General features: G+C 43.6%; 1 protein-coding gene across 2 annotated transcripts in view; it reads right to left on the bottom strand.

Moving 5' to 3' along the window:
• Nucleotides 1–27097, bottom strand: part of LOC137371553 (glypican-6-like) — a 1268051-nt gene that overhangs the window by 918125 nt on the left and 322829 nt on the right. For both annotated transcript variants that reach the window (XM_068034367.1, XM_068034368.1), the window contains exon 2: nt 17731–17889. In XM_068034367.1, the coding sequence (XP_067890468.1) occupies nt 17731–17889 (159 nt within the window). The remainder of the gene's footprint in view (nt 1–17730; nt 17890–27097) is intronic.

Below are 27097 nucleotides of genomic sequence, written 5' to 3'. Positions count from 1 at the left end.
TTCAATGTCATCATTGATCCTTGGCCAACAAACAGTGCCTCATGCCAGTTGTCTCATTCGCTCTCGACCCATATGGCCTTGGTGAAGTTATGACATGATGCCCTTTTGGAAAGCTTTGGGCGTAATCACTTGTTTTCCTTTGAATGTTACACCTCTCGAAATACCGAGTTCATATCTATGAAGCCCAAAGCATCTGAGTGTTTCTGACACCTCTTTTATCATATCAGGCCATGCTTCTACTCTCCATAGTGCCTTCAGTTGTGGGTCATTGGCTGTTTCTGATTGCAGCTGGTCACATTTGTGCTGACCAAAATGTAATAAATCAATTTTGAGCACGTCTTCCAACTCAAGCCAAAAGACTTGCAGGTTGATAGGTAAATTGGCCATTATAAATTGCCCCTAGTATAGGTAGGTGGTAGGGAAATATAGGGACAGGTGGGGATGTGGTAGGAATATGGGATTAGTGTAGGATTAGTATAAATGGGTGGTTGATGGTCGGCACAGACTCAGTGGGCCGAAGGGCCTGTTTCAGTGCTGTATCTCTAAACTAAACTAAACTAAACTAATTCGATGTCCATGCTGTCTACCTGCAGATCTAGTGGGACTTTGTCAGTCCTGTTCAGATTTGGCAATCTGCTCGGTGTATCTGAGGTACCCGGTTTGCAGCAGACGTTGAAGTTGTACCCCTGTACTTTCACTAAGAGTCACTGTAGTTGAGGTAGTGCACTTGACAATGGTTTGTGCCAGATCATCTCCAGTGGTTTGTGGTTGGTTTCCGCAGTGAACTGCTTACAGGCAGGTGTGGAACCTTCTAATCTCAAACACCAGAGCAAGTGTTTCACGCTCTAGGTTTGAGTAATTGGATTGTGCTGAGAATAAACATTTGGATCTGAATCCAATTGGTTTTCCATCCTGCAGGATGCATGCTTCTAGCCCTTTGTGGGAGATATCGACTTCCAGGATTGTCTTCTTCCTTGGATCATAGTACTGCAGGTTGCAGGTTTCTGCTGATAATGCTTGTTTGAGAGACTCAAACATATGCTGATGGTCCTCCTGCCATACATATGGTTACGCCCTTCTTTAAGAGCTCTTTCAGTGATGATGCTTTATCAGAAAAATTTGGAATGTATGGTGCCAAGAAGTTGAAATATCCAAGGCATTTCTGTATATCTTCTTTGTCTTGTGGAGTAAGCATATGACTTACATCTTTGACTTTGCCTGGGTCAGGACAGATTCCACAACCTGAATAGATGGAGCCAAAGAAATTGATCTGACTTACATTCAGCTGGTGCTTCTTGCTGTTAAAAATGAGCCCTTTACGAGGAGCTACTGCCATCAGTGAGTGAAGATTTCGATCATGCTCATCTTTGGTTTTGCCCATTACCGCAATATCATCAGCAATGCATATATATCCAGGCACATTTTCTATAATTCTGTCCAGATGTTGCTGAAACAGATCTTGACTGTCAGATAAGCTGAAGGGTAGTCTCTGGAAGCAATATCTTCCAAATGATGTTCTGAAGGTGGTGACTTCCTGAGATTCCTTAACTAGGTGTACCAACCAATATCCATGTTTAGCATCCAACTTATAGAAGAATTTGGCTCCAGTGAAATTGGGGTTCAATTCCTCTAGTGTTGGAATCTTGTGGGGACATCTCTTTAGGGAGAGGTTTAGATGCCTTGGATCTAGACATACCCTGATTGCTCCGTCCTTCGTTAGTACACATGTAATTGAGCTGCACCAGTCTGTGTGATGATGCACACGATGGATGATGCCATTGCATTCCATGCCATCTAACTCGCGCTTAAGCTTTTCTTGCACATGCACGGAGCACTTTCTGTGAGGTTCAATTGACAGAATTGCATCCTCTTGGAGGTGCAGTATAGCATCGCCTTTGAAATCTCCTATGACGTCAAACCTGTCCGGGTACATTTGTTATAAGTCCTGGACTGACTCAACGTGGGTATCCTTGGTCTCTTCTGCTGTAATGGATATGTTGGTGATCTCATGGATATTCACAATGTTGAGGTCCTTACACACTGATAGTCCTGCCACTGCTGGTCTGCTTGCGTTTACCAGGTAAAATATTTGTGGTTTCCATACCGACTTGCCATAGCTGCATTACATTGTTAGTATGCCACTGCAAGGGATAGGTGACCCATTGTATGCAGTTAACTTTGCAGTTGCCAGTTGTATCATTAATTTCCAATGACCCCGGTACATATCCTTCAGGATTCGGACTGGTAGGATATTTGCACTAGCTCCTGTGTCAATCTTAGTCCAGAGTGTGTGTTTGCCAACTTTCTTTGGACACATGATATTCATAGAAGCAAAAGCTTCCAGTTATTTGACTTCATCAACACAATGTGTCAGGGTCACAATGTGAAATGCCTGCTCGTCTTCTGGCTGAGAATCGCTCCACTTTGAGTCTTGTCTCAGCTCTATTTCTCTGTGGAATCTGTGTATTGGCTTGCATTTACGCAGGTCTCTGGCACTCTCCTTGCTGCTGTTGCCATGTTGCTGCGCCTGGCTTCAATTGGTTTGTGTCCTATTGTGACTTCTGGCTGCGTCGTTGGAGCCAGATTTCCTGCTTAGGCGGGCCCAGTGTCCTTTTGCACCGCACGCCTTGCACAGATCTTGAAATGCAGGATAACTTAATAGTGAGCAGGACAAACCACACTCACAACACAGTTTGCTTGCTTTTTGTGACCTGGTTACTGTGCCGATACTATCGGCTGCACCTAGTGCTCGCAGATACTGTTGTCCGGCTACAATGGCTTCCTATTTCCTGCCATCTTCTGGCAACACATCAATGATGTGACCTTTCTTTTTTCCCCAAGTGGTCTTTTTGAAACACTTCAATAGGTGTTGAGACAATCACCAGCTCCATTATTCGCTCCGACAGCTCAATTTCTGAAAAATCACATTCGTTGCCCTTACTATGGCATCTACTGATGAATTGAACTATCGATTCCTGTGATTGTTGCCTGTAGGACATAAATTCCAGGCGACAAATTCTAAAATTCACTCTTACCTGAAACTGATCTTCTCGCACTTTCCATATCTTTGCGGGATCTTTCTGGTCCTCTTCAGATAATCCAGAGGTACTGATTCTGTATAACCCCTCATTTCCAACTGCTATTATTATTTTCACAGCCTGCTTCTCTGGTTCTGAAACTGCTTGGTGTATGTAGTATAACTGCATTCTTTGTTTAAAAAGTTTGAACTCAGATAGGATATCAATGACCTTTCAGTTCATTCTGGGAAATCTGATATCCATCCTTCTGCTCTCTATATAACTTTGTTCAGCTCTGTGTATGCCTTCTGCACTGTGTTTTCTATTTGTGGCTTAAAGCCTGTTTTAAAACTTGTTCTATTAACTCTGCGTTGTTCCCCCTTCAAAAAATGCTTTTCTTCAGGCTAGCTGCTTTGACTGAGTGTAACAGGTGCTTGACAGTGTTCTCTGCTTTTTTCTCTTTCAGCGCTTGGCTTGTCTGTTTACACAGCTGTTCGATAGGCAGTTCCAAGGTTTTCCCCTTTGCTTTTTTTGCTAGAGTATTCTTCAGGCGCTGCTTCACAAACCACTGACCACCTCCAGGCGCGTATCCATTGTCTCTCGAGATAAGGAGGCCCAAAAGAAAAGAGATTCTTCATGCTTGACTGGTTTAATGATTTTTTTCAGCTTTGGCTGCGTCAATGGAGACTGCTGTGTTCAAGGTTTCCCATGTTTTTTTCGGACACCTCCTGTAAATGGCGCCAACCGCGATCAGCCTGAAAGAGGAAAGGGCTTTCCCCGTTTTTTCTCTCTCTCCCCCAGAGCCTTTGAAAGATCAATTTTTTAAGCACTTTGAAGCTTTTTTTAAACCAAGATTCCTCGACTGTAAGTACAATGACTCACCCAGGAATTTATGTGCAGCCTGTTGTTCAGTGCTCTGTCTTCGACAGCTGGAAGTAAGTTTTTTCTTCTTTCCACTGTTTGGACCAGTATTTCTTTTGAACTTTCTCTCTTTTGCTTGTAGGAAGGGTTGCTTTCACAGCAGTTTTACCCTGTGGTCTTCAAGCTTATATCTTGTCTTTTCACTACCGATGCCACCATGTCATGAGTTTCTTTGTGTTGCCTTAAGTAATAAAATGAGGTATATGGATTCCAGTTCCTTGAAGATCTCTAGAAAGTTAATTATCAATTAAACTAGTATATAGAATACAAAGCAAACTATATACAGAACCTTTGTTTAGGGTGTTCCAGTGCAGAAGGACTAGAGCTTCTAAGTCACATGACTACAACCTGGTATTTAGCTCATTAGCATACTGAGTTCTTAAAGGGACATCACTCTTAAAGCGACCATACAACCAAATCCTGCAGCAGCAAATCCCTGGAAGAAGCCGGAGGTGAAGTAATTTAGGGCTGTGGCGACCTTGATGGCCACTGGCAATGTGTGCCCATCTGGCCCTCTTGGAAGGAGTCTTGTTCCAGGAGACTGCAAAGGTCAGCAACAACCTGCTGCGGAAGCCTGAGCTTCCTGAAATATTGTTGCTCTGTCATGTCGAGGAAGCTGATCCTCTGTCTGTATACAAGAAATGCTGGAAATAGTCAGCAGGTCTGGAAGCATCTGTGAAGGAGAGAAGCAGAGTTAACATTTCAGGTCAGTGACCCTTCTTCAGAACTGGCAAATATTAGAAATTTTATTTATTTATTTTATTTAGAGATATAGCACTGAAACAGGCCCTTCGGCCCACCGAGTCTGTGCTGACCATCAACCACCCATTTATACCAATCCTACATTAATCCCATTATCCTCTCACATCCCCTCAATTCCCCTACCACCTACCTACACTAGGGGCAATTTATAATGGCCAATTTACCTATCAACCTGCAAGTCTTTGGCTGTGGGAGGAAACCGGAGCACCCGGCGAAAACCCATGCGGTCACAGGGAGAACTTGCAAATTCCGCACAGACAGTACCCAGAATCGAACCCGGGTCGCTGGAGCTGTGAGGCTGCGGTGCTAACCACTGCGCCGCTGTGCAACCCTAATGTAAAAGGTTAGAAGCAAGTAAAGCGGGGGTGGGGCAAGCGATAACAAAGGAGGTGTAGATAGGACAAGGTCACAGAATAGCTGACCAGAAGGTCGTGGAGCAAAGGCAAACAATATGCTAATGGTGTGTTGAAAGAAAAAGCATTAGTACAGATAGGGTGTTAACGGACTGAAAATTGAACAGCCGCAAGTACAAACATGAAAAAAAGTGGTAAGCAAACTGAACAAACTAAGATGAAATAAAATAAAATAAACACAAAAAATATATAAAAAAAAGAAAAAAGAATAACTAAAAGTAAAAGTAAAATGGGTGGCCCGTCATGCTTTGAAATTATTGAACTCAATGTTCAGTCCGGCAGGCTGTAGTGTGCCGAATCGGTAAATGAGATGCTGTCCCTCGAGCTTGCGTTGATGTTCACTGGAACACTGCAGCAATCCCAGGACAAGAGGTGAGCATGAGAGCAGGGGGGAGTGTTGAAATGGCAAGCAACCGGAAGCTTGGGGTCCTGCTTGTGGACCGAGAGGAGGTGTTCTGCAAAGCGGTCACCCAGTCTGCTTTTGGTCTCCCCAATGTAGAGGAGACCACATTGTGAGCAGTGAATACAGTATACTACATTGAAAGAAGTACAAGTAAATCATTGTTTCACCTGAAAGGAGTGTTTGGGGCCTGGAATAGTGAGGAGAGAGGAGGTAAATGGGCAGGTATTACACCTCCTGTGATTGCAGGTAAAGGTGCCATGGGAAGGGGACGACGTGGTGGGGGTAATGGAGGAGTGGACCAGGGTGTCGCAGAGGGAACGATCCCTTCGGAGTGCTGACAGGGGAAGGGAGGGGAAGATGCGTTTGGTGATGGCATCATGCTGGAGGTGGCAGAAATGGCGGAGGATGATCCTTTGGATATGGAGGCTGATGGGGTGGAAAGTGAGGACAAGGGGAACCCTGTCGCGGTTCTGGGAGGGAGGGGAAGGGATGAGGGTAGAGGTGCGGGAAATGGGCCGGACACAGTTGAGGGCCCTCTACCCTCACCCCTTCCCCTCCCTCCCAGAACCGTGACAGGGTTTCCCTTGTCCTCACTTTCCACCCCATCAGCCTCCATATCCAAAGGATCATCCTCCGCCATTTCCGCCACCTCCAGCGTGATGCCACTACCAAACGCATCTTCCCCTCCCAGCATTCCGAAGGGATCGTTCCCTTGGTCCACACCCTTGTCCACTCCTCCATTACCCCCACCACCTCGTCCCCTTCCCAAGGCACCTTCCCCTGCAATCGCAGGAGGTGTAATACCTGCCCATTTAACTCCTCTCTCCTCACTATCCCAGGCCCCAAACACACCTTTCAGGTGAAGCAGTGATTTACTTGTACTTCTTTCAATGTAGTATACTGTATTCGCTGCTCACAATGTGGTCTCCCCTACGTTGGGGAGACCAAACGCAGACTGGGTGACCGCTTTGCAGAACACCTCCGCTCAGTCCGCAAGCAGGACCACGGGCTTCCGGTTGCTGGCCATTTCAACACACCACCTGCTCTCATGCTCACATCTCTGTCCTGGGATTGCTGCAGTGTTCCAATGAACATCAACGCAAGCTCGAGGAACAGCATCTCATTTACCTATTAGGCACACTACAGCCTGCCGGACTGAACATTGAGTTCAATAATTTCAGAGCATGACGGGCCCCCCATTTTACTTTTATTTTTAGTAATTTTTTTCTTTTTCCTTTTTTTTATATACATTTTGTTGTGTTTATTTTATTTTATTTCATCTTAGTTTGTTCAGTTTGCTTACCACTGTTTTTTTTTCATGTTTGTACCTGCGGCTGTTCAATGTCAGTCCATTAACACCCTATCTGTACTAATGCTTTGTCTTTCCACACACTATTAAAGTATTGTTTGCCTTTGCTCCATGACCTTCTGGTCAGCTATTCTGTGACCTTGTCCTATCTACACTTTCTCCTTTGTTATCTCTTGCCCCACCCCGCTTTACTTGCTTCTAACCTTTTACATTTCTAATATTTGCCAGTTCTGAAGAAGGGTCACTGACCTGAAACGTTAACTCTGCTTCTCTCTCCACAAATGCTTCCAGACCTGCTGAGTATTTCCAGCATTTCTTGTTTTTATTTCAGATTTCCAGAATCCGCAGTATTTTGCTTTTATCTCTGTCTGTATTCCCTGTGCTGGGGATATTGCCTGCTTTGAGCTGGAGCTCTGTGTCTATTCCCTCTGTCCTGTGGAGCAGATGTGGCTACGGAGAAAGCAGCTGCTGCTGTTGTTGTTGTTGCTTCTGCTACTGCTGGTGTTGCTCCTCATCAGAGCTTCATGGTATAGCTGCATAAACTGCTGCTATGCTGCAGTGAAGGCTGACAGCAGCAAACTATAGGTCAAAATGGACAAAGTCAAGGGTAGGTGAAATGACTTCCAGAACCTTGGAAATCACCTGTAAAGAGTGATATCAGGCTCTCTGAAGAAGTCCTGTGAGCAGAAGCCTTGCACCCAGGCAGAGAAGCAACAATGAAGTTTCATTCTTAAAAGGCTTTCCAGCTTATCAGTTTCATCGATGAATGACTCTCCACTGGGCTCTCACCTTGTTGATGCTGGTGAGTTCCACAAAAGGTTGGGAAAACCAAAATTCTGGGTTAAAGGTACAATTAATTGGATATTTGCAGATTTAAGTTACTTAGCTGACAGGGGGTTTCCTGCACACCTCCAAATGTGCCCCAGTAAAACCCGGAAGTGATGGGATCATGTCAGATTTCTGACAAGCCAGTTTGTTTTACAGGGATTTAGCCTCCTACCCACTGCCAAACCTCCCCCCACCTTGGCAGCTAGAACTCTGCCCACAGTTTCTGATGGGTAGGAATTTTGGTGGAGCAAACACCCACTTTTAACGGGTGAACACTTCAGTTAAATTTGAAGTATGGCAGTCCTGCACACCATTTCCCAGTGTTAGAATTAGAGAATTATATAACACAGAAGGAAGCCATTTGGCCCACTATACATGTCCCAGCTCTTTGACAGAACTACTCTTTCCCCATAGCTGTGCATTTTTTTCCCTGCATGTATTTATCCAAAGACTTTTGCAAGTTATTATTCAATCTGCTTCCACTACACTTTCAGGCAATGCATTCCAAATCACCACAAATCATGTAAATTCTTTTTTTTTCTCATGTCGCCTCTGGTTCTTTTGCCAATTACCTTAAATCTGTGTCCTCCGGTTACTGATCCTTCTTCCACTGGAATCAGTTTCTCTTTATTTTCTCTATAGAAACCCTTCATAATTTTGAAAATCTCTATCAAATCTCCCCTTAACCTTTCCTGCTCTAAGGAGAACAATTTCAGTTTCTCTAATCTCTCTACGTAACTGAAGTTCCTCAGCCTTGGTACCATTCTACTAAATCTCCTCCGCACCCTCTCTAAGGCTTTGACATTCTTCCTAAAGTGTGGTGCATAGAATTGGCCACAATACTCCAGCTGGGGCCTACCAGTCTTGAAAGGTGGAGGGATTTCCAGGGCAGGGGAGGCCTAAACTTTCCTTGTGGGGCTGGGACAAGGAATTATAAACCTCGCTTGGAATGGCCTCTTCTGCTTCTAATCCTCCTCTCATTTGAGTTCATCTGGCAGGAAAGCAGCAGCTGCTTCCATGGTCTGGTCGAAATTAAAATAGTGGGCCTGGTAGGGCCCAATGACAAAATCAGACCATAATCTGCACATTTAAAGGAGAACTGCACCAGCTTCAGCAGGGTGCCTTTTTTTTGCCTTCTCCGAAGAGGTTAAGATCGAAGACAACCAGATTCAGGTGGAGCACTGGCAGATAAGTCAGCTGGTCAAATTTATGGCCTACCTGCTCAGTTTCCGCTGACCAGGTACTGTAAAAAAAAATCAACTTGCATGATGACCAAGAGCTGTCTGATCTATTGCTCCAACTTCAACTGAGCTGGCAGAACAAGTGGTGAAAGCTCCTCTGGGCTTCTAGAGACCAAGAGATGTGTCTTTCCCACTAGGCTGCAAGGGAACTTGAATTGGTGTACAGCCAATAGACATAATGCAAAATAATTACACTAAAAGCAAATCCACCAACATGTGGTCAGCATTTACATTCTACCCTTTGCTGCCAAGCACAAAGACATGCAAACTTTGACTCAAATTTTCATTGTGTCCGGAAATACTGTCACTGACGTGACCAGCATACTGAAGTAACATGCAGCTTTGTGAATAAGCTGTTTTTTTCCCTTGCAACATTAAATCCTTGTATTATTACAGGACTAGATTTCACCGCAGTGACTTATATTATCTGTTTTGATGCTGAACTGAGACAGTATTGGAGTCGGTGTTGGATACTCTGTGATATCTGAGTCCATCCCAATACAAGAGATGGCTGTTAAAATGGTAAAACATAAAATTAATTGAAGTTCTGATGAAAGATCACTGACCTGAAACGTTAACTCTGCTTCTCTCGCCACAGATGCTGCCAGACCTGCTGAGTATTTCCAGCACTTTCTGTTTTCATTTCAGATTTCCAGCATCTGCAGTATTTTGCTTTTATCAAATTATTTGAAGACAAGTTTAAAGGTCATTTTCCTTCCTATTACCTGCCAGCTTCTGAGGGAAAGAAAGCTCGCTTGTTCTAGCTTTTCGCAGCCATAAATTGTGGCTCAGTTGGTTACACTCCCACCTCTGAATCAGAAGGTTCCAAATTCAAGTCCCACTCCAAGACTTGAGCACACAAATCAAGGTTGACACTCCAGTACAATGAAGGAGTACTACATTGTAGGAGGTGGTGTCTTTGGCTGAGATTTTAAACGTAGGCCCTTCTGCCCTTTCAGGTGGATATGAAAGATTTCATGGCCAGAATTTTACACCTCCCACACCCCCTGGGAGTGGCCTGGGAGGTGGGGGGTGGTGGTGGTATAAAATCAGGAGAGATGGCAAGTGTGGTGGTGGTGGGGGGGGGAGGGGTTGCTGTGGCTGTTACCTAACTGTCTCCACTGGTATTTTACCAGTGGTGGGGTAAGTGGTGGGCGGCTTGCCTGCCCACCCTTGAATCAATTCATAGTCACCTAAGGGTCTCTTCCCACCATCGCTGGTATTTTACCAGTGGTGGTGCAGGGAGGCCCATACCGCATGGGAAGGCTGCCAGGTATACCCTGACAGCCAGATTGTGGGCTCATGGTGGGGGGTCTCTCCTGTTCCAGCACCCTGTGCCCCACGGAAGCCACCACTCAGCGGCGAGGGTCACCCCTGCATGACCACTCTCCCCCCCCCCCCCCCCCCCCCCGACCTCTCATTTGCGCCACCCTTGGCCGGGCCCTGCCTGAATGGCCCTGGCAAGCCCACCCCATTTATCGTTACTCCGGGCCTCCAGCACTGCTCCTGGTCCTGGACCTACTGCAGTCCTGTTAAATCTGGTTGTGGCTTCCAGGGCTGGCAGAGACAGGCTCACCCCCAACTTTCCAGCCAGTGGGTGGGGCCACTGCCTCTGTATTAAATCCCAGCCCATGGCACTATTTCAAAGAAGAGCAGGGGAGCTATCCCCAGTGCCCTGGCTAATATTAATCCCTCAATCAACATCACAAAAATATATTATCTGGTCATTATCATATTGCTGTATGTGGGAGCTTGCTGTGTGCAAATTATCTGCTGCATTTCCTACATTACAATAGTGACTACACTTCAAAATTACTTCATTGGCTGTAAAATGCTTTGAGATGTCTGGTGATCATGAAAGGCACTATAAATTTAAATTTCTGTCTCTGAAATTATGCTGTAGGACATTAATATACGAACACTTAAATTGTTCATCTGGAATTTCTCTCTCAACTATTATGGCTCAGATATTTACCCATTTACTTCAAATAGGTTAATGCTTGCATTGAAACAAGGGAGAAGGACATTTGAGGCAAATGTACTTAGCGTCAGTACACTGGCATTCCAAGGCATAATTCTAAGGTTTTTGTGTTAATAATTCCATTAAAATCACTTTTTTGTTTCCTGTAGTAAAGCTGTGAAAGTTTGAAATACATCAAAGTCACGAACCACTATTACAATGAATCACTGGCAGCAAATCGACACTTGTGGTCTGGGAACTCCCATTTCTTTTTCCGTGAGCTTTTACCCCAACCACAAAACCTCTTGATTTATCTTACAAGGATGCACGTTACCACAACCATTTGTAGACCATTTGATGACAACTTTTTATTGCTAAAAGGCTTGTAATGTCCCAGCAACATTTGCTGGGCAACAGTAATGGAGAGCACCATTAATGCTGTATACTACTATACACAGCTGGTTTCTTTCTTGGCCTGAATCCTGAGGCAATTGCTGAAACAGATACCAGTGTCTCAACAGACTCCAAAAGAAGGATGTAGCTCAAGCAATAATAGAAATCTTTCAGTGTATCGCGAAAGGAAATACTGTTTTATGTGCCATTATTATTTTCAAAACTTTGGTCACCCAGAGGGTGTAAAGGCACTGATTTCTGCTATGAGGGTAGGATTGTGAGCGACTGTTCTTATATACAATGGTGAACTGAATGCCCACTGCAATATATTCAATTGCATAACTTCTGTCCACTGTATCAGCAAAAGCTGTATGGCTTCCTTCTGTGCTGTAACCATCTATAATCCTATATAGAGCATGTATTGTGATTATCCATTGCTAAGTATCTCTACATGGAACAACAATCAGATAACTTGCAAGTGTTGAACTTAACCATAAACTATGAGCCCACAGTGATTTATTTTCCATATTATAAGCCTGGCCAATATGTATTCCATTTCAAACACTTACTAGGCACTCAGTAGAAAATGGAATTTTAATACTCCAGATTTCATAGTCAACTCTGCAGCGATGACACTTACTACTGACCTTTAAGAATGCTGCCTACAAAGCTCTAGCAATCTCTGTGGCGTGGGTATTCACTTTCCTGACATCTGCTTGAATCTGCTGCCTAGTCAAGGGGATCTCCAGGCATCCAGCAGCAATATCAGCAAGCAGGTTAAGCAGCCAATCACATTGAAGTATTCTCACAGACAGAAACCAGGAAATAAAATGCAGTGCAATTTTCACTCTGAATTAAAATTTTACAGAGAGCGAAATAAGCTATTGGGACACAAATATGGGATTAAACTAAAAGCTGAAATATCATAAATAAACTTAAAAAAAATACTATTTTAAAAGTGTATTTATTTTTAGCATAATGGAGAAATTTGACATTGCAGAAGTATAAAATTATTTTTTCAGGGTCAGCGAGGGTGTTCCATTGTAATTATGAACCTAGCACACAGTTAAAAGCCCTATAACACCTCATTCAACAAGGTGTAACTTTATGGAGGGTGTTATAGCAAGACGAATGGTGAAAGGGCAGATATCGTCAGTTCAGTGGTTTCTAATTGACTGCAGTCTGCAGGGACATCAACAGTGCATCCATTGGAGAAGCAAGGAATCACTGACAACAACTTCTGGATTTCCACAATTAACTGCACATGTGTGGACTCTAGAACTGTTGTCCATTTCAGTGGAGTCATGACTGAACGCTGACAGTTTTATTATTACTACTATAATCTTTTCTACTTTTTGTAGCCCAGAGAAATCCATTGAAGCACCATTTTGAAGTCATTTTATTAATGTGATTCATGCTTGTGGAAATACATATTCTATTTCTACTTTGGGTAGGAGAGGGTTAGGGAGATCATTGGTCGGGAGTGGGATGTAGATCATGGATCGGGGTGTTGAGGTAATCCCTGGAGGAGAGGCCAATTTCAGAGAAACGGGTTAGCTTTGGGGGCCAGGGGAATCACTCCTGTTCCTCCTGGCCCACGAGCAGTGCTGGAAAGGCACTTAGCTGCTGAATTGTCATTTCTCACCTCCCTTCAGCTGCTGGGTTGCCTGATACATGGGAAACCCATCCCACGGCCATTAAATCAAATTGGCTGCTAAAATTTGAGGCATGCAGCTTCATTAACAATTTAATGGAAACTGGGGAATAGGGGCTTGGCAGCAGATGGCATCTGGAAAATAGGGGTGTGTGGAGAGATTGAGATTAGGCAATGGGGGCTCATTGACTATTAGGGAATGGGAGGTCGTGGACAGAAGGGGACTAACTATAACAGGATTGGGGTTCAAGCAAGTGGCAGGGGGGGAAATGGTTAAGGGTGGGCTTGGTATCTGCATTTCTCATAGAGCAGCAGCAGCAAGGTTGTAAGCGGGAGTGGCATTGAGGGAAGAGCAGTCAATAAAGGTTTAACTTAAGGATAAAGAGGGAAAGATAACTTTCATTGGTGGCTGAATTGGAAACTAGGAAATGGAAACCAAAGATTTCCACTGAAACAAGGGAAAAGGGAGTAGCAAAGTTCTTGAACTGATGGATATCAGACTATGGGAATCTTCCCATGAGGTTAGAGACTCAAACATAATTTCAAAGGACATAGATGGATATTTGGAAAGGAGAAATATAAAAAAAATATTTATATTTGGAGGACTGGGGTTTCAGGAGTTAACGAATGGCCTCCTCCTGTGCTGTAATTTTGATATTTCTATGAAAACTTTCCTTTATTGAGTCTGAACCCAGGGAGTGGTTTAGAAATGTTTCCGTTGAGCTGAGTTTATCACTATGTGCTCTGTGAAACGTGTCCCAAACACCGAGCCTGCTGCCTCTTGTGCAATCACACAGTTTGGTTCAGTTTGGTCTGTACTGGCTGTTTTGTCATGAAGAGTTCAAGAACAAATCAACTCTGACTGTGCTTCCCAGTTCAGACTTGTCACCATCACATGGAATTGGAGTCCAAACCAGTGCCCAAGGAGATGGGGAGAAAGATTGAGCTTGTTAAAAGTGGCATCAAGTGGGGAGCCTAACTGCACCTTGTGCAGTGTAGGGTCGTTCAGGCTACACTTTTAGAGTGAATATTAGCAAGTTATAGGATTACTACCAGCTCCAGGTAGGATATTGGAGCAGTACATCTTTTACCACTCATTACATATAGACTTAGCTGAAGGTTCCTCCAACAACACTGAAGCTGAGGGAATAGCTACAGCAGTCCCTAAATAAGTAAATTAATTAATAATAACCCCAAATGTGCAAATAAACATCCAACAAGGTCCAAATCCTCCCTTTACACTTAAGTGTCAATAAACTTATCAATACAATAAGGAAGCTTGAAAAACACCTGGAGATAGTCAAGAAAGAGATTTCTGATTTTTGAAAGATTTTATGTGGCTTTCCTGGCCTCAGAAAAAGCAATGCTGTTGATTAGAAGCTGCTGATCTAAGCATAACTACCAGTAGTTTAGGTATTTAAATGGACACAAGAACAAACTGTTCTCCATTCAAACACTGCTTTGTGGGTGTAAAGGGTTCATCAATGCCATTTCACGTGCAGATAGGGGCTGTCAATTAGAGACATTGTACATCTCCCATTTTAGAACTTTCAACAATCATCTATCTCTGCTCTCAACGCCTTAGCAAAGCAGACAAAACAAGACTGTTCAGAAAAGAATAAAGAGATTTCAGCTGCACCACTTGGCGGCTACATCATACCAGCAAGGAAGACAGTTACTGACATGCTTAAAGACACTTGTGTCAGAACACTGAATAGATTCTCACCATCATGAAATGGGTCAGCACCAGACCTTACTATTTCTTCATCTGTTAACAGCTTAAATGATCGTATATCTCACAACAGCATTACCATAACTCTAGGATTTACATGTCAGTTAAGCAATGCACTTTAATCTTTGTATTTAGAAACATAGAAAACAGAAAAAAATTATAGCAGAAAAGGAGGCTGTTTGGCCCATTGTGACCATGCCAGCCGAAAAGAATTATCCAGCCTAATCCCACCTTCCAGCTCTTGGTTTTGGAACTTCAAGTGCATATCCAAGTAAATGTGATGAAGATTTCTGCTTCTATCACCACCACTTCAGGCAATGAGTTCCAGATCCCCACTGCCTTCTGCGATCAAGAAAGTCTCCTCAACTCCCCTTTCATCCATCTACCTATTACTTTAAATCTAAGTCCCTTGTTATTGACCACTCTACAAATAAAAAATAGATCCTGCCGATCTACTCTGTCTAGGCACCTCATAATTTTATACACCTTAATTAAATCACTCCTCAGCCTCCTCTGTACCAATGAAAACCCCAGCCGATTTAATCTTTCCTCAGAGCTAAAATTCTCCATTCCTGGCAACATCCTCATAATCTCCTCTGTGTCCTCTCTGGTGCGATCACATCCTTCCTGTAATGCATTGACCAGAACTGTACGCAGTACTCTAGCTATGGCTAAACTAGTGTTTTATCAGTTCTAGAATATCGTCCCTCCTCTTATAGTCTATGCTTCAACGAATAATGGAACGTATTCCTTTGCCTTTTGAACCACATTATCTATCTGTCCTGCCACCTTCAAGGATCTGTGGATAAGCACTCCAAGCTCCCTTTGTTCCTCTACACTTCTCAGTATCCTACCATTTACTGCATGTTCCCTAGCCTTGTTTGCCCTCCCCAAATACACTACCTCACACTCCTCCGAATTGAATTCCATTTACTACTTTTCTGACAACCTGACCAGTCCATTGATATCTTCCTGCAGTCTACAGCTTTCTTCCACACTAACAGCCACATGGTCAATTTTATATCATCTGCAAATTTCTTAATCATGCCCCCTATATTTAAGTCTAAATCATTGATATTTACCACGAACAGCAAGGGACCCAGTACCAAACCCTGCGGAAGCCCAATGGAAGCAGCCGTCCAGTCACATAAACGGTTGGCCATTAACCTTTGCTTCTTGCCACTGAGACAATTTTGGATCTAACTTGCCACTTTCCCTTGGACCCCATGAGCTTTTAATTTTCTGACCAGTCTGCCATGTGGGACTTTTGTCAAAAGCCTTGTGAAAATCCATGTCAACTACATCAAACACGTTCCCGTCTTCAACCCTACTTGTTACCTCCTCAAAAAACCCAATTAAGTTGGTCAGACATGACCTTCCCTTAACAAATCCACGCTGGCTATCCTTGATTAATCCATGCCTTGCTAAATGACCAATTAAATTGTCTCAGAATTTTTCCAATAATTTTCCCACCACCAAAGTTAGGCTGGCGAGCCTGCAAGTACTTGGGCTATCCCTTCCTCCCTTTTTGAACAACAGTACAACGTTAACAGTCCTCTAGGTTTTCAGCACTGCCGGTAGACAGACAGGATTGGAAAATGATGGTCAGAGCCTCTGCTCTTTTGTCCCTTGCTTCTCTTAGCAACCTGGGGTACATTTCATCTGGGCCAGGTAATTTATCCACTTTCAAGAGGTAGTTAAACATGTTCTGGCTTTGTTCCAGCTGCCTGGTAACTTCTCAAACTTCAGGTTTCGTCATGTCAATGTTAACAAAGATCTGACTGTCCCAATAACGCATTACTAAATTAAAATCTTACTGGCATTTGGATACTGGTAAGTTCTGTACATTTTTGAAAGCACTTATTCATAAGCACACTTGCACAGTGCTCTGCTTTTCCTGGCCAAAGAACAGCATGCAGCTACAGTATAACTTGAGTCAACCACTCAGGTCAGAACTTGACTTCAATGAAAATAAAAATCGGGAAAGATGTAAAATGTGCTGCCAAATTGCTTTCACCCATCGTACACTATCGCACAAAGTCAAGATCTAGCCTAACATGACTATCAGTGAATTACAAATATTAATCCAGTTTAGCAGAGACTGTGTTTCTTCCTTGGAGTTAACAACATCATTTAAACCCTTCAATTGGATTAATGTCTGGTAATTCACTGGCAACTATTAATGTCCTTTGTAATAGGCACAGTGTAGTTCAGAGTGACATCTTTTTCATTAACAGAAAACGGTTGCTTTGTGGGGTACATTTTTCCAGACACAGCCTAGCCTCAACTTAAAGGTGAGAGAAAAAATCCTTAAAGACAATTTTTCACTGGATGGGAGGCCCTGTCCACCGGCCAAAAAGTCGGTGGTGAGCCCGCCTCCACCAGGCCTGAGGTGCCAGATCAGATGTTTTTGCTCCCCAGGCCTTTAATTGGTCTTGGGCGGGACTTCCACCTCCTGGAGGCCCCGGAAAAAATGTAACTTTTTAGGGCCCACCGGGGACAATCACTCGGGACCCGGCGTGGCAAGAGGGGTCGGTTAGGGTGGGTGGGGGTGGGGGTGGAGACGGGGAGGTGATGTGCATTGGGGGTGGTTGGATCTTTGGGGGCAGCCCTCTGACGGGCGCAGGGTGCCTGATCGGAAGGGCCCCCCACCAGCCCGCAAGAAGGCCGCCTGGTGTCACTAGGCAGGCATTTTGAGACCTCAGCTGCCCACCAGTGAAGGGTAAAATACCAGTAGGGTGGGCGGGCCGTTTGGGCCACTGCTGCCTTGTGTACATTTGCAGTGGGGGGGGAGAGGGTGCTGGGAATTGCACCCCCCCAACTTCCCACTCAATTTTTGGCAACCCTCCCCCTCCCCCCATCACCAGTCTGCTCGTTTGGGGGGCGTAAAATTCCGGCCAATGTTCTGCTTCATACAACCTTGTGATCTGGAATCACGTCATATTATTGGATAACAAAGAAATACAGCAGGTTCGATTCATGACGTGCTTCTAATTTCCTTTCAAAATTTACACCAAAGAGTAAGAATCCCTAAAGTGTGCAGCAGGTATCAAACACGAGAGGATGTGAAAAAAAAATGTCAACATTAGACACTGACCATCAAACTTCTTATGCCTGGAAACAAATGTTGTGCGCAGAAAGTGACTTGTTTCTTCTACCATGTTTTCAAACTCCAATTTGCTCTGCTGGCTCAGCTTGTCCTCCATTTCTGAGGTGCAGCACGTATAACCTTGTGTACATATTCGCAGATGCTCCCCTGCAAACAAATTGAAGACAAAATTAGTTATTTAGCAGCAAGAACACCAGGCATCCAATAAAAATTTATATGGCTGCATGAAGTGAGCCTTGCAATGAAATAATTGCTTCCATAGCTCATTTGGATGTTATCATAGTTCCGGTGGACTTGCTGGGTGTTGCACCTATCTCTTTAAGTCCTGCAGAATTTTTTTTTTTAAAAGAACATTAACAGGTCTCAGTTGTTTCTATTTTCACTAGGGTTTAGACCCGGCTGTTAAAGAGATTTTTATTCCAGACGAAAGTTAAACAATAATGGACACATAATGCTTACTGTCTTTTCAAATTGAAAACAGACTTGGGTGATTGAAAGTAGAGAGTGAATGTCAGTTCTGTTTTGTCATTCAGCCTTTCTTCAATTTGTTAAAAGACTGTGAAGAAGCTTATTAGGACAGAACAGTCCTCCTCAGAGGACCATCCTGCTTTATTGAATGCACTTAAAAACCACACCATTGCTCTCCAAATGTCTGCTTTTCTTAATTGCTCAGCAAAATCATTTACACCCAAGTGACAAAAAGCTGAAATTTTAGTGGTGCTGATTGCCGCATTTGTTGAAATGCAAAGATCTTTGACTTTCTATACTGACATAGGTGAGATATTATGGTTGTGACTAAACACAGTAACCAACATAGTGATACAAAGCTGGTTTTGGAAAAGGCCACATTAGATGCCATTTATCAACAAATTCAAAACTGAAACTGGATTTCATTTTTCATTTTTGGTGAATAACATCTTTGACATGATTACTCTCACTGGCGAGCCATTTAGGAGCAGAAGTGCTATAAACCCATGCATACACAGCAAATCTAAATGCTAAACTCTAAGTGGCTGAAAATATGAAGAATAATTAAGCTGTAATCAACATATGCAATGAACTTTGTGTCCTATTTCGCAAAATTGGGATTAGACCAGAAAATTAATAAACTTGTCCACTGATCTCCATCTTGGTAGAATAAAAAGTACACTGGCGCTGTAAACATATCTTTTTTAATTATCACACTCGTACTGCTTTTTCATGTACATTTGCTTTAATCACACTGTGCAACTACAAGTAAAAGTGTACATCAAGACTGGATATACAGAAAAAGAAGAATCTGCAGTTAGCATTTAGCTGGAATTTACCCTCTAGATAAAGTAGGGTGAAGAAAGTAAAGTTTTACCAGTCTTTGGCAGAGATTAACAGGCTCTACTGCAGAGTAGCTTATTAGTTAAGTAGCTAACCAGTCCAATCTGGTTGCTGCAATTGCAGCTTCAAAAAGTATAAATACAGAGGTCTAGGTGCAGCCCGCAAACAGCGTGCAGATTGCTAGCTGAGTGTGGAGATACGAGTTTGGTGAGTGGTGGACTGGGGGAGGAGGAGGTGCTCCTTTTTTCGGCCTCCAGTATTTGGTTCTTGCTTTGGTTCCATGGAAGGAGCTGGTTGGTCAGTAACTGGTAAGCTATTCTACTTATAATAAATAGTCTGTAAAGTTAAGGCATGGCAGGGTGGCTCGGCCGAGTGGAACGTACAGCCTGTGGCATGTGGGAAGTCATGGACGCACCATGTGACATAGACATGGCACCGGCTGCACAACTGTGAGCTCCGGATTTCAGAACTCGAGCGGCGGCTGGTGTCACTGTGGTGCATCCACGAGGCAGAGAACTACGTGGATAGCATGTTCAGGGAGCTGGTCACACCACAGGTTAGGAGCATGCAGGAAGAGAGGGAATGGGTGACTGCCAGTCAGTCTAAAAGAACCAGGAAGGTAGTGCAGGAGTCCCCTGAGACGATCTCACTTGCTAATCGGTTTTCCATTTTGGATACTGGTGAGGGTGATGATTCCTCAGAGGAGTACAGTCAGAGCCAAGTTTGTGGCACTACAGGTGGCTCAGCTGCACAGGAGGAGAGGAAGAGCAGTAGTGATGGGGATTCGTTAGTTAGGGGAATAGACAGGCATTTCTACGGCTGTAGATGGGACTCCAGGATGGTGTGTTGCCTCCCTGGTGCCAGGGTCAAGGATGTCACGGAGCGGCTGCAGGACATTCTCCTGGGGGAGGGTGAACAGTCAGAGGTCCTGGTCCATATTGGCACCAATGATGTAGGTAGGAAGGGGGATGAGATCCTTAAAGCAGATTTTAGGAAGCTAGCAAACAGATTAAAAAGCAGGACCTCAATATCTCAGGATTACTCCCAGTCCCACATGCGAGTGAGCATAGGAATAGGAGAATGGGGTGATTGAACAAGTGGCTGGAGAACTGGTGTAGGAGGGACATCAACAGATTTCTGAGGCATTTGGACCAGTTCTGGGACAGGTGGGACCTGTACAAGAATAAGGGGTTGCATCTTAGCAGGATTGGGTCTAACATCCTTGCAGGGAGATTTGCTAGTGCTGTTGGGGAGGATTTAAAGTAGATCGGCAGGGGGATGAGAACCTGAGAGGGAGCTCAGATTGGAGGGAAGGAAAACGGGTGACTTGTCAGGGGTGTGAGAACCAGGAGCAAATATCTTAAAGGAATACCAAGGTGAGCAGAATACTGGGGAAGAGAGATAGCACTAGAGTAGGGAATAGTAAGTTACTAGGTGGGGTCAGAGTAAGGGAGAAATTAATATAGTCTAAATCAGGGTTAAATGTGCATGTATGTGAATGCATGGAGTGTGGTTAATAAGATTGGTGAGGTACAGGTGCAGATTGCCATGTGCAAATATGATGTGGCTATAACAGAGACCTGGCTCAAAGAAGAGCAGGAGTGGGTGTTAAATATTCTTGGATACAAGGCATTCAGGAAAGATAGGAAAGGGAAAAAAGGGGGAGGGATGGCGGTATTGATTAAGGAGAGCATTGCAGCGCTGGAGAAAAAGGATGTTCCAGAGGGGTCGAGGGCAGAATCTATTTGGCTAGAGCTAAGGAACGAAAAAGGTGCAGTTACATTGCTCAATGTTGTCTATAGGCCACCAGCTAGTGAGAAAGACACAGAGGAAAAATTTGCAAGGAAATGACAGAGAGGTGCAAAAATTATAGGGTAGTTATAATGGGGGACTTTAATTATCCAAACATAGACTGGGATAGTAGTAGTGTAAAGTGCAGTGAGGGGCAAGAGTTCCTAGAGTGTGTTCAGTAAAATTTTCTATAGCAGTATGTTGCTAGTCCAATAAGAAAGAAGGCACTGCTAGACCCGGATCTTGGGAATGAGGTGGGCCAAGTCGATCAAGCATCAATAGGAGAGCATTTAGGGGACAGTGATCATTGTATCATAAGGTTTAGGCTGACTATGGAAAAGGACAAAGAACAATCCAGAGTAAGAACAATTAACTGGGGAAAAGCCAACTTCAATGGGGTAAGAATGGAGGTGGGTGCGAATAAATTGGAGTCAAAAGTTGGCAGGAAAACCGGTAGCTGAACAATAGGCTACCTTCAAAGAAGAGATAGTTTGGGCACAGTCAAGGTATGTTCCCTCGAAGGGAAAAGGTGGGGCAAACAAATCCAGAGCTCCCTGGATGACAAAAGAAGTACAGATTAAGATAAAGAAGAAAAAGTGTACTTATGTCAAATGCCAGGTAGAAAATACTATTGAGAACCAGGTTGAATATAGAAGGTCCAGAGGGGAAGTGAAAAAGCAAATAAGAGAAGCAAAGAGAGAGCATGAAAAGAGACTGGCAGCTTGTATTAAAGGAAATCCCAAAGTTTTCTACAGACATATAAATAGTAAAAGGAGGAGTGGGGCCAATCTCAGAGTACTTAAGGAAGTGGCCCTAGAAATAGTAGATGCATTGCAGGTCATTTTTCAAAATTCTATAGACTCTGGAACTGTTCTAATGGATTGGAGAGTAGCTAATGTAACTCCACTATTTAAAAAAGGAGGTAGAGAGAAAACAGGGAATTATAGACCAATTAGTCTGACATCAGTAGTGGGGAAAATGCTGGAGTCCATTATAAAAGATGCAATAGCAGAGCACTTGGAAAACAATGACCAGGATGGAACAAAGTCAACATGGATTTACAAAAGGGAAATCATGTTTGACAAATATACTGGAATTTTTTGAGGATGTAACTATTAGAATAGATAAGGGAGAATCAGTGGATGTGGTGTATTTGGACTTTCAGAAGGCTTTCAATAAGGTCCACGTAAGAGATTAGCATGCAAAATTAAAGCTCATGGGATTGGGGGTAAGGTATTGACATGGATAGAGAACTGGTTGGCAGACAGGCAACAAAGAGTAGGAATAAACGGGTCTTTTTCCGAATGGTAGGCACTGACTAGTGGGGTACCACAGGGATCAGTGCTAGGACCCCAGATATTCACAATATATATTAATGATATAGATGAGGGAATTAAGTTTAGTTTAGTTTCGAGATACAGCACCGAAACAGGCCCTTCGGCCCACCGAGTCTGTGCCGACCATCAGCCACCCATTTATACTAATCCTACACTAATTCCATATTCCTACCACATCCCCACCTGTCCCTATATTTCCCTAACACCTACCTATACTAGGGGCAATTTATAATGGCCAATTAACCTATCAACCAACAAGTCTTTGGCATGTGGGAGGAAACCGGAGCACCCGGAGAAAACCCACGCAGACACAGGGAGAACTTGCAAACTCCACACAGGCAGTACCCAGAATTGAACCCGGGTCACTGGAGCTGTGAGGCTGCGGTGCTAACCACTGCGCCACTGTGCCGCCCCCCACTGCGCCACTGTTTGCAGACGACACAAAACTGGGTGGGAGTGTGAGCTGTGAGGAGGATGTTGAGAAGCTCCAGTGTGATTTGGACAGGTTGAGTGAGTTGCAAATATATGGCAGATGCAGTATAATGTGGATAATGTGAAGTTATCCACTTTGGAGGCAAAAACAGGAAGGCAGATTATTATCTGAACAGTGATAGATTGGGAAAGGGGGAGGTGCAGCGAGACCTGGGTGTCCTTGTGCACCAGTTGCTGAAAGTAAGCGTGCAGGTGCAGCAGGCCGTTAAGAAGGCAAATGGTATGTTGGCCTTCATAGTGAGAGAATTCGAGTACAGGAGCAAGGATGTCTTATACATGGCTAGCAATTATACAGAGATGCAATTATACAAGGCCTCGGTGAGACCACACCTTGAGTACTGTGTGCAGTTTTGGTCTCCTTATCTGAGGAAGGCTGTTCTTGCTATGGAGAGAGTGCAGCGAAGGTTCACCAGACTGATTCCTGGGATGGCAGAACTGACGTATGAAGAGAAATTGGGTCAATTAGGCTTGTATTTGCTAGAGTTTAGAAGAATGAGAGAGGATCTCATAGAAACCTACAAAATTCTAACAGGACTGGACAGACTAGATGCAGGATGTTCCCGATGGCGGAGGAGTCCAGGACCAGGGGTCACAGTCTAAGGATAAGGGGTAAGCCATTTAGGACTGAGATGAGGAGAGATTTCTTCACCCAGAGAGTGGTGAACCTGTGAAATTCTCTACCACGGAAAGCAGTTGAGGCCAAATCATTAAATATATTCAAGAAAGAGTTAGATATAGTTTTTAGGGCTAATGGGGTCAAGGGATATTGGGAGAAAGCGGGAACAGGGTACTGAGTTTGGATGATCAGCCATGATCGTATTGAATGGCGGAGCAGGCTCGAAGGGCCGAATGGCCTACTCCTGCTCCTATTTTTCTACGTTTCTAATTAGGGACCATAAAGGGGATTTACACACGGAGGCAGAGGGCATAGCTGAGGTATTAAATGAATACTTTTTATCCGTCTTTACCAAGGAAGAAGATGCAACCTAGGTAATGGTGGAAGTGGAGGTAATTCCGACACTAGAAGGGTTTAAAATTGATAAAAAGGATGTATTAGATAGGCTGTCTGTGCCTAAAGTGGATAAAGCACCAGGGCCAGATGAGATGCATCCAAGGATACTGAGGGAAGTGTGGGTAGAAATCACAGAGACACTGGCCATAATTTTTCAGTCTTCCTTAGACTCAGGGGTGGTGCCAGAGGACTGGAGAATTGCAAATGTTACACCCTTGTTCAAAAAAGGGTGCAAAGGTAAACCCAGCAACTACAGGCCAGTCAGTTTAACTTCAGTGATGGGAAAACTTCTCGAAAAAATAATTCAGGACATAATTAATAGTCACATGGACAAATGTGGGTTAACTAAGGAAAGCCACCATTGATTTCTTGAGGGAAAATCATGTTTAACTAACTTGCTGGAGCTTTTTGAGGAGGTAACAGAGAGAGTTGATGAGGGCAATGAAGTAGATGTGGTGTGCATGGACTTTCAAAAGACATTTGATACAGTGCCACACAACACACCTAGAGCAAACTTATAGATTATGGAATAAAAGGGACAGTAGCAACATGAATATGGAATTGGCTGAGTGACAGGAAGCAGAGTAGTTATTAATGGATGTTTTTCGGGCTGCAGGAAGGTTTGTAGTAGAGTACTCCGGGGGCCAGTGTTGGGATCCTTGCTTTTCCTGATATATATTCATGACCTAGACCTTTGATGTACAGGTACAATGTCAAAGTTTGCAGATGATACCAAACTTGGAAGCAGTGTGAACTGTGAGGAGGATCGTGTAGAACTCCAAAAGGATACAGACAAGTTGGTGGAATGGGTAGACAGATGACAGATGAAATTCAATGCAGAGAAATGTGAAGTGATTCATTTTTGTAGAAAGAACATGGAGAGACAATACAAAATAAAGGGTACAATTCTAAAGGGGGTGCAGGAGCAGAGGGACCTGGCCGTCCGTGTGCATAAGTCATTGAAGGTGGTCGGACAGGTTGAGAGAGCGGTTATAAAGCATACAGTATCCTGGGCTTTATTAATAGGGGCATAGAGTACAACAGCAAGGAAGTTATGTTGAAGAGAAGGCTGAGAGGTGATTTGATAAAGGTATTCAAAATCATGAGGGGTTTGGACAGAGTAGATAGAGAGAAACAGTTTCCACTCGTGAAAGGCTCGAGAACGAGAGGGCACAGATTTAAAGTATTTGGTAAGAGAAGCAAAAGTGGCATGAGGAAAATCTTTTTCACGCAGAGAGTGGTTAAGGTCTGGAATGCAGTGCCTGAGAGTGTGGTGGAGGCAGGTCCAACTGAAGCATTCAAAAGGGCATTAGACTGTTTCATGAAAAGGAAGAATGTGCAGGGTTACGGGGAGAGGCGGGGGAATGGAACTGAGTGAATTGCTCTTTTGGAGAGCCAGTGCAGACACGATGGGCCGAATGGCCTCCTTCTGCTCTGTAACAATTCCGTGATTCTGTGATTTATGTAGTGCTTTTCTTCACTTCAGCCAATTAAGTACTATTTGAAGTGCAGTCACTGTTGTAATGGCAGAAACCCTGACAGATAATTTATGCATAGCAAGATCCCAAAACAAACAATTATATGGAAGATAATCTTTTTTAAGTGATGCTTGTTGAAGGACAATTATTGGGTAGGGAACTCTCCTGCTCTTCAAAAAATGTTATGGGATCTTTTGCATCCATCTGAGAGAGAAGACAAGGATTTGGTTTTAGGTCTCATCTGAAAGTGGACACAGCCGACAGTACAGCACTTCCTCAGTACTGCAACAAGGTGTCAGCCTAGATCATGTGCTTAAATCTCTGGAGTGGGACTTGAACCACAACCTTTAAGCTCAGAGTTGCAGGTGCTACCAGTGAGCTGTGGCTGACACCAATACATGGGGGTGAACAATGCAAGGCTGAAATTGCCAATCCCTCCTAACCCTCCACAATAGTAAGAGAAAGCATTTTTTAAATATTCAATTTTTTTAGTCTTTAGCTATACTCAAGATTCAAATAAGTTTACGAACATTACAAGACAACTTCTGTTGTTAGCACAGCACTATAACATAGTTCCCTGGTAGCACAGTGTTGGTACTCCAAACTGATGTGCCATGGAAGCCAGATGCGGAAAAGAAAAAACAATGAAAAGTAAAGTCACTTCACTGCACTCTCAGGATCTTTTTCGTGACCAGTTATGGATTGTCATTGGTAATAGCCACCTGGCCACTTTCTCACCCAGGGCATATTGTATGAGACAAGGGGAGAATATTCAGAATAATAAACCAAAAATAAATCTATATACGTTTCCTGCATCAGTAAAATATTTTCATGAACATTCAGTTTTGTAAAAGAATAATTAAGTCATCTACTCACGTATGTACTTTTCACTAATTACAGTGTGTTACGGTCAATGAGGAGGAGTCGAAGGGCTTCCCTCTTTTCCCTCTCCTTGTTAGACCATAACAGGTTTGATTCTTTCTTAAAGTGGATCTTTTGGCCAATTCAGTAGGTGTTTGATTACCTACTTGGTATGATCATAGCAAGTAAGTAATCACACAGGTTTTCTTTAGTTAACAAAGAAAGAGGTTAACTTCATTGTACTTAAACCGAACTAATAAAATAATAAACAACACACCAACTTTCATTCTCACACACACAATAGAGCTTTACAAAAAACACAAGAATGGTTACAGAATGGGGAAAGGTAGATTCGCTGAGTTAAAGTCCATAGAATAAAAGATATACAGTCTGTGGAGATCGGTGATTTGGCTCCCTTCTAGCTGAATTCAGTGGTCCTGAGACTTTTAATTTGAACAGGTAGATGTCTGGTTCGATGAGTCTCTTGGAGATAGCGATGCGGATGATTTCCTCCAACAAGTTTTCGGATTGTAGCTGGAGTATGCAAAGGTGGTCAGTCAACAAGCAGGATTTGAAAGCTTTCAAGCTGGAACGGAGAGAGAGAAGGACCCCCCACTTAGGGTCTGTGCATGTCAGAGTCCAGGAGTCTGGTTGCTTCTCCTCTGCTGCAGAGAAAACGCCAACTTAAAACCACAGATGGGGAGGGGCTCGTCACATGACAGTCACAGTCATTCAAACATGACAGCCGTATTTTTCTGCTTGCTGAAAAGAACAAGCAGTTGTTTTAAACTTCCTGGGTCTTGGTTCTTGCTGGGGACGGAGCAGACATTTCATCTCTCTCCTCACAGTCCTTTGCAATGTAGGATATGGTGTAGCAAACTAGATGATCTTCTTAAGCTGAAAGGATGACTTCACTGGCAACTTGTCTTTTAAAAAATGTCTTTTTAAAAAATATATAAATTCAGGTCTGCAGTCAGTGAATTAAAGAAAATTATCATTCAACAAAACACTTTGGCGTAACAAGTGATTCAGCCCAAGCCCAACTACAAAACCAGTTCTCAACAATGATATAC

This window comes from Heterodontus francisci, chromosome 6 (assembly GCF_036365525.1).
Source record: "Heterodontus francisci isolate sHetFra1 chromosome 6, sHetFra1.hap1, whole genome shotgun sequence".
Taxonomy (NCBI): Eukaryota; Metazoa; Chordata; class Chondrichthyes; order Heterodontiformes; family Heterodontidae; genus Heterodontus; species Heterodontus francisci.
Note: the sequence above shows the minus strand (reverse complement) of the source record. Positions and strands in the feature narration are given on the sequence as shown.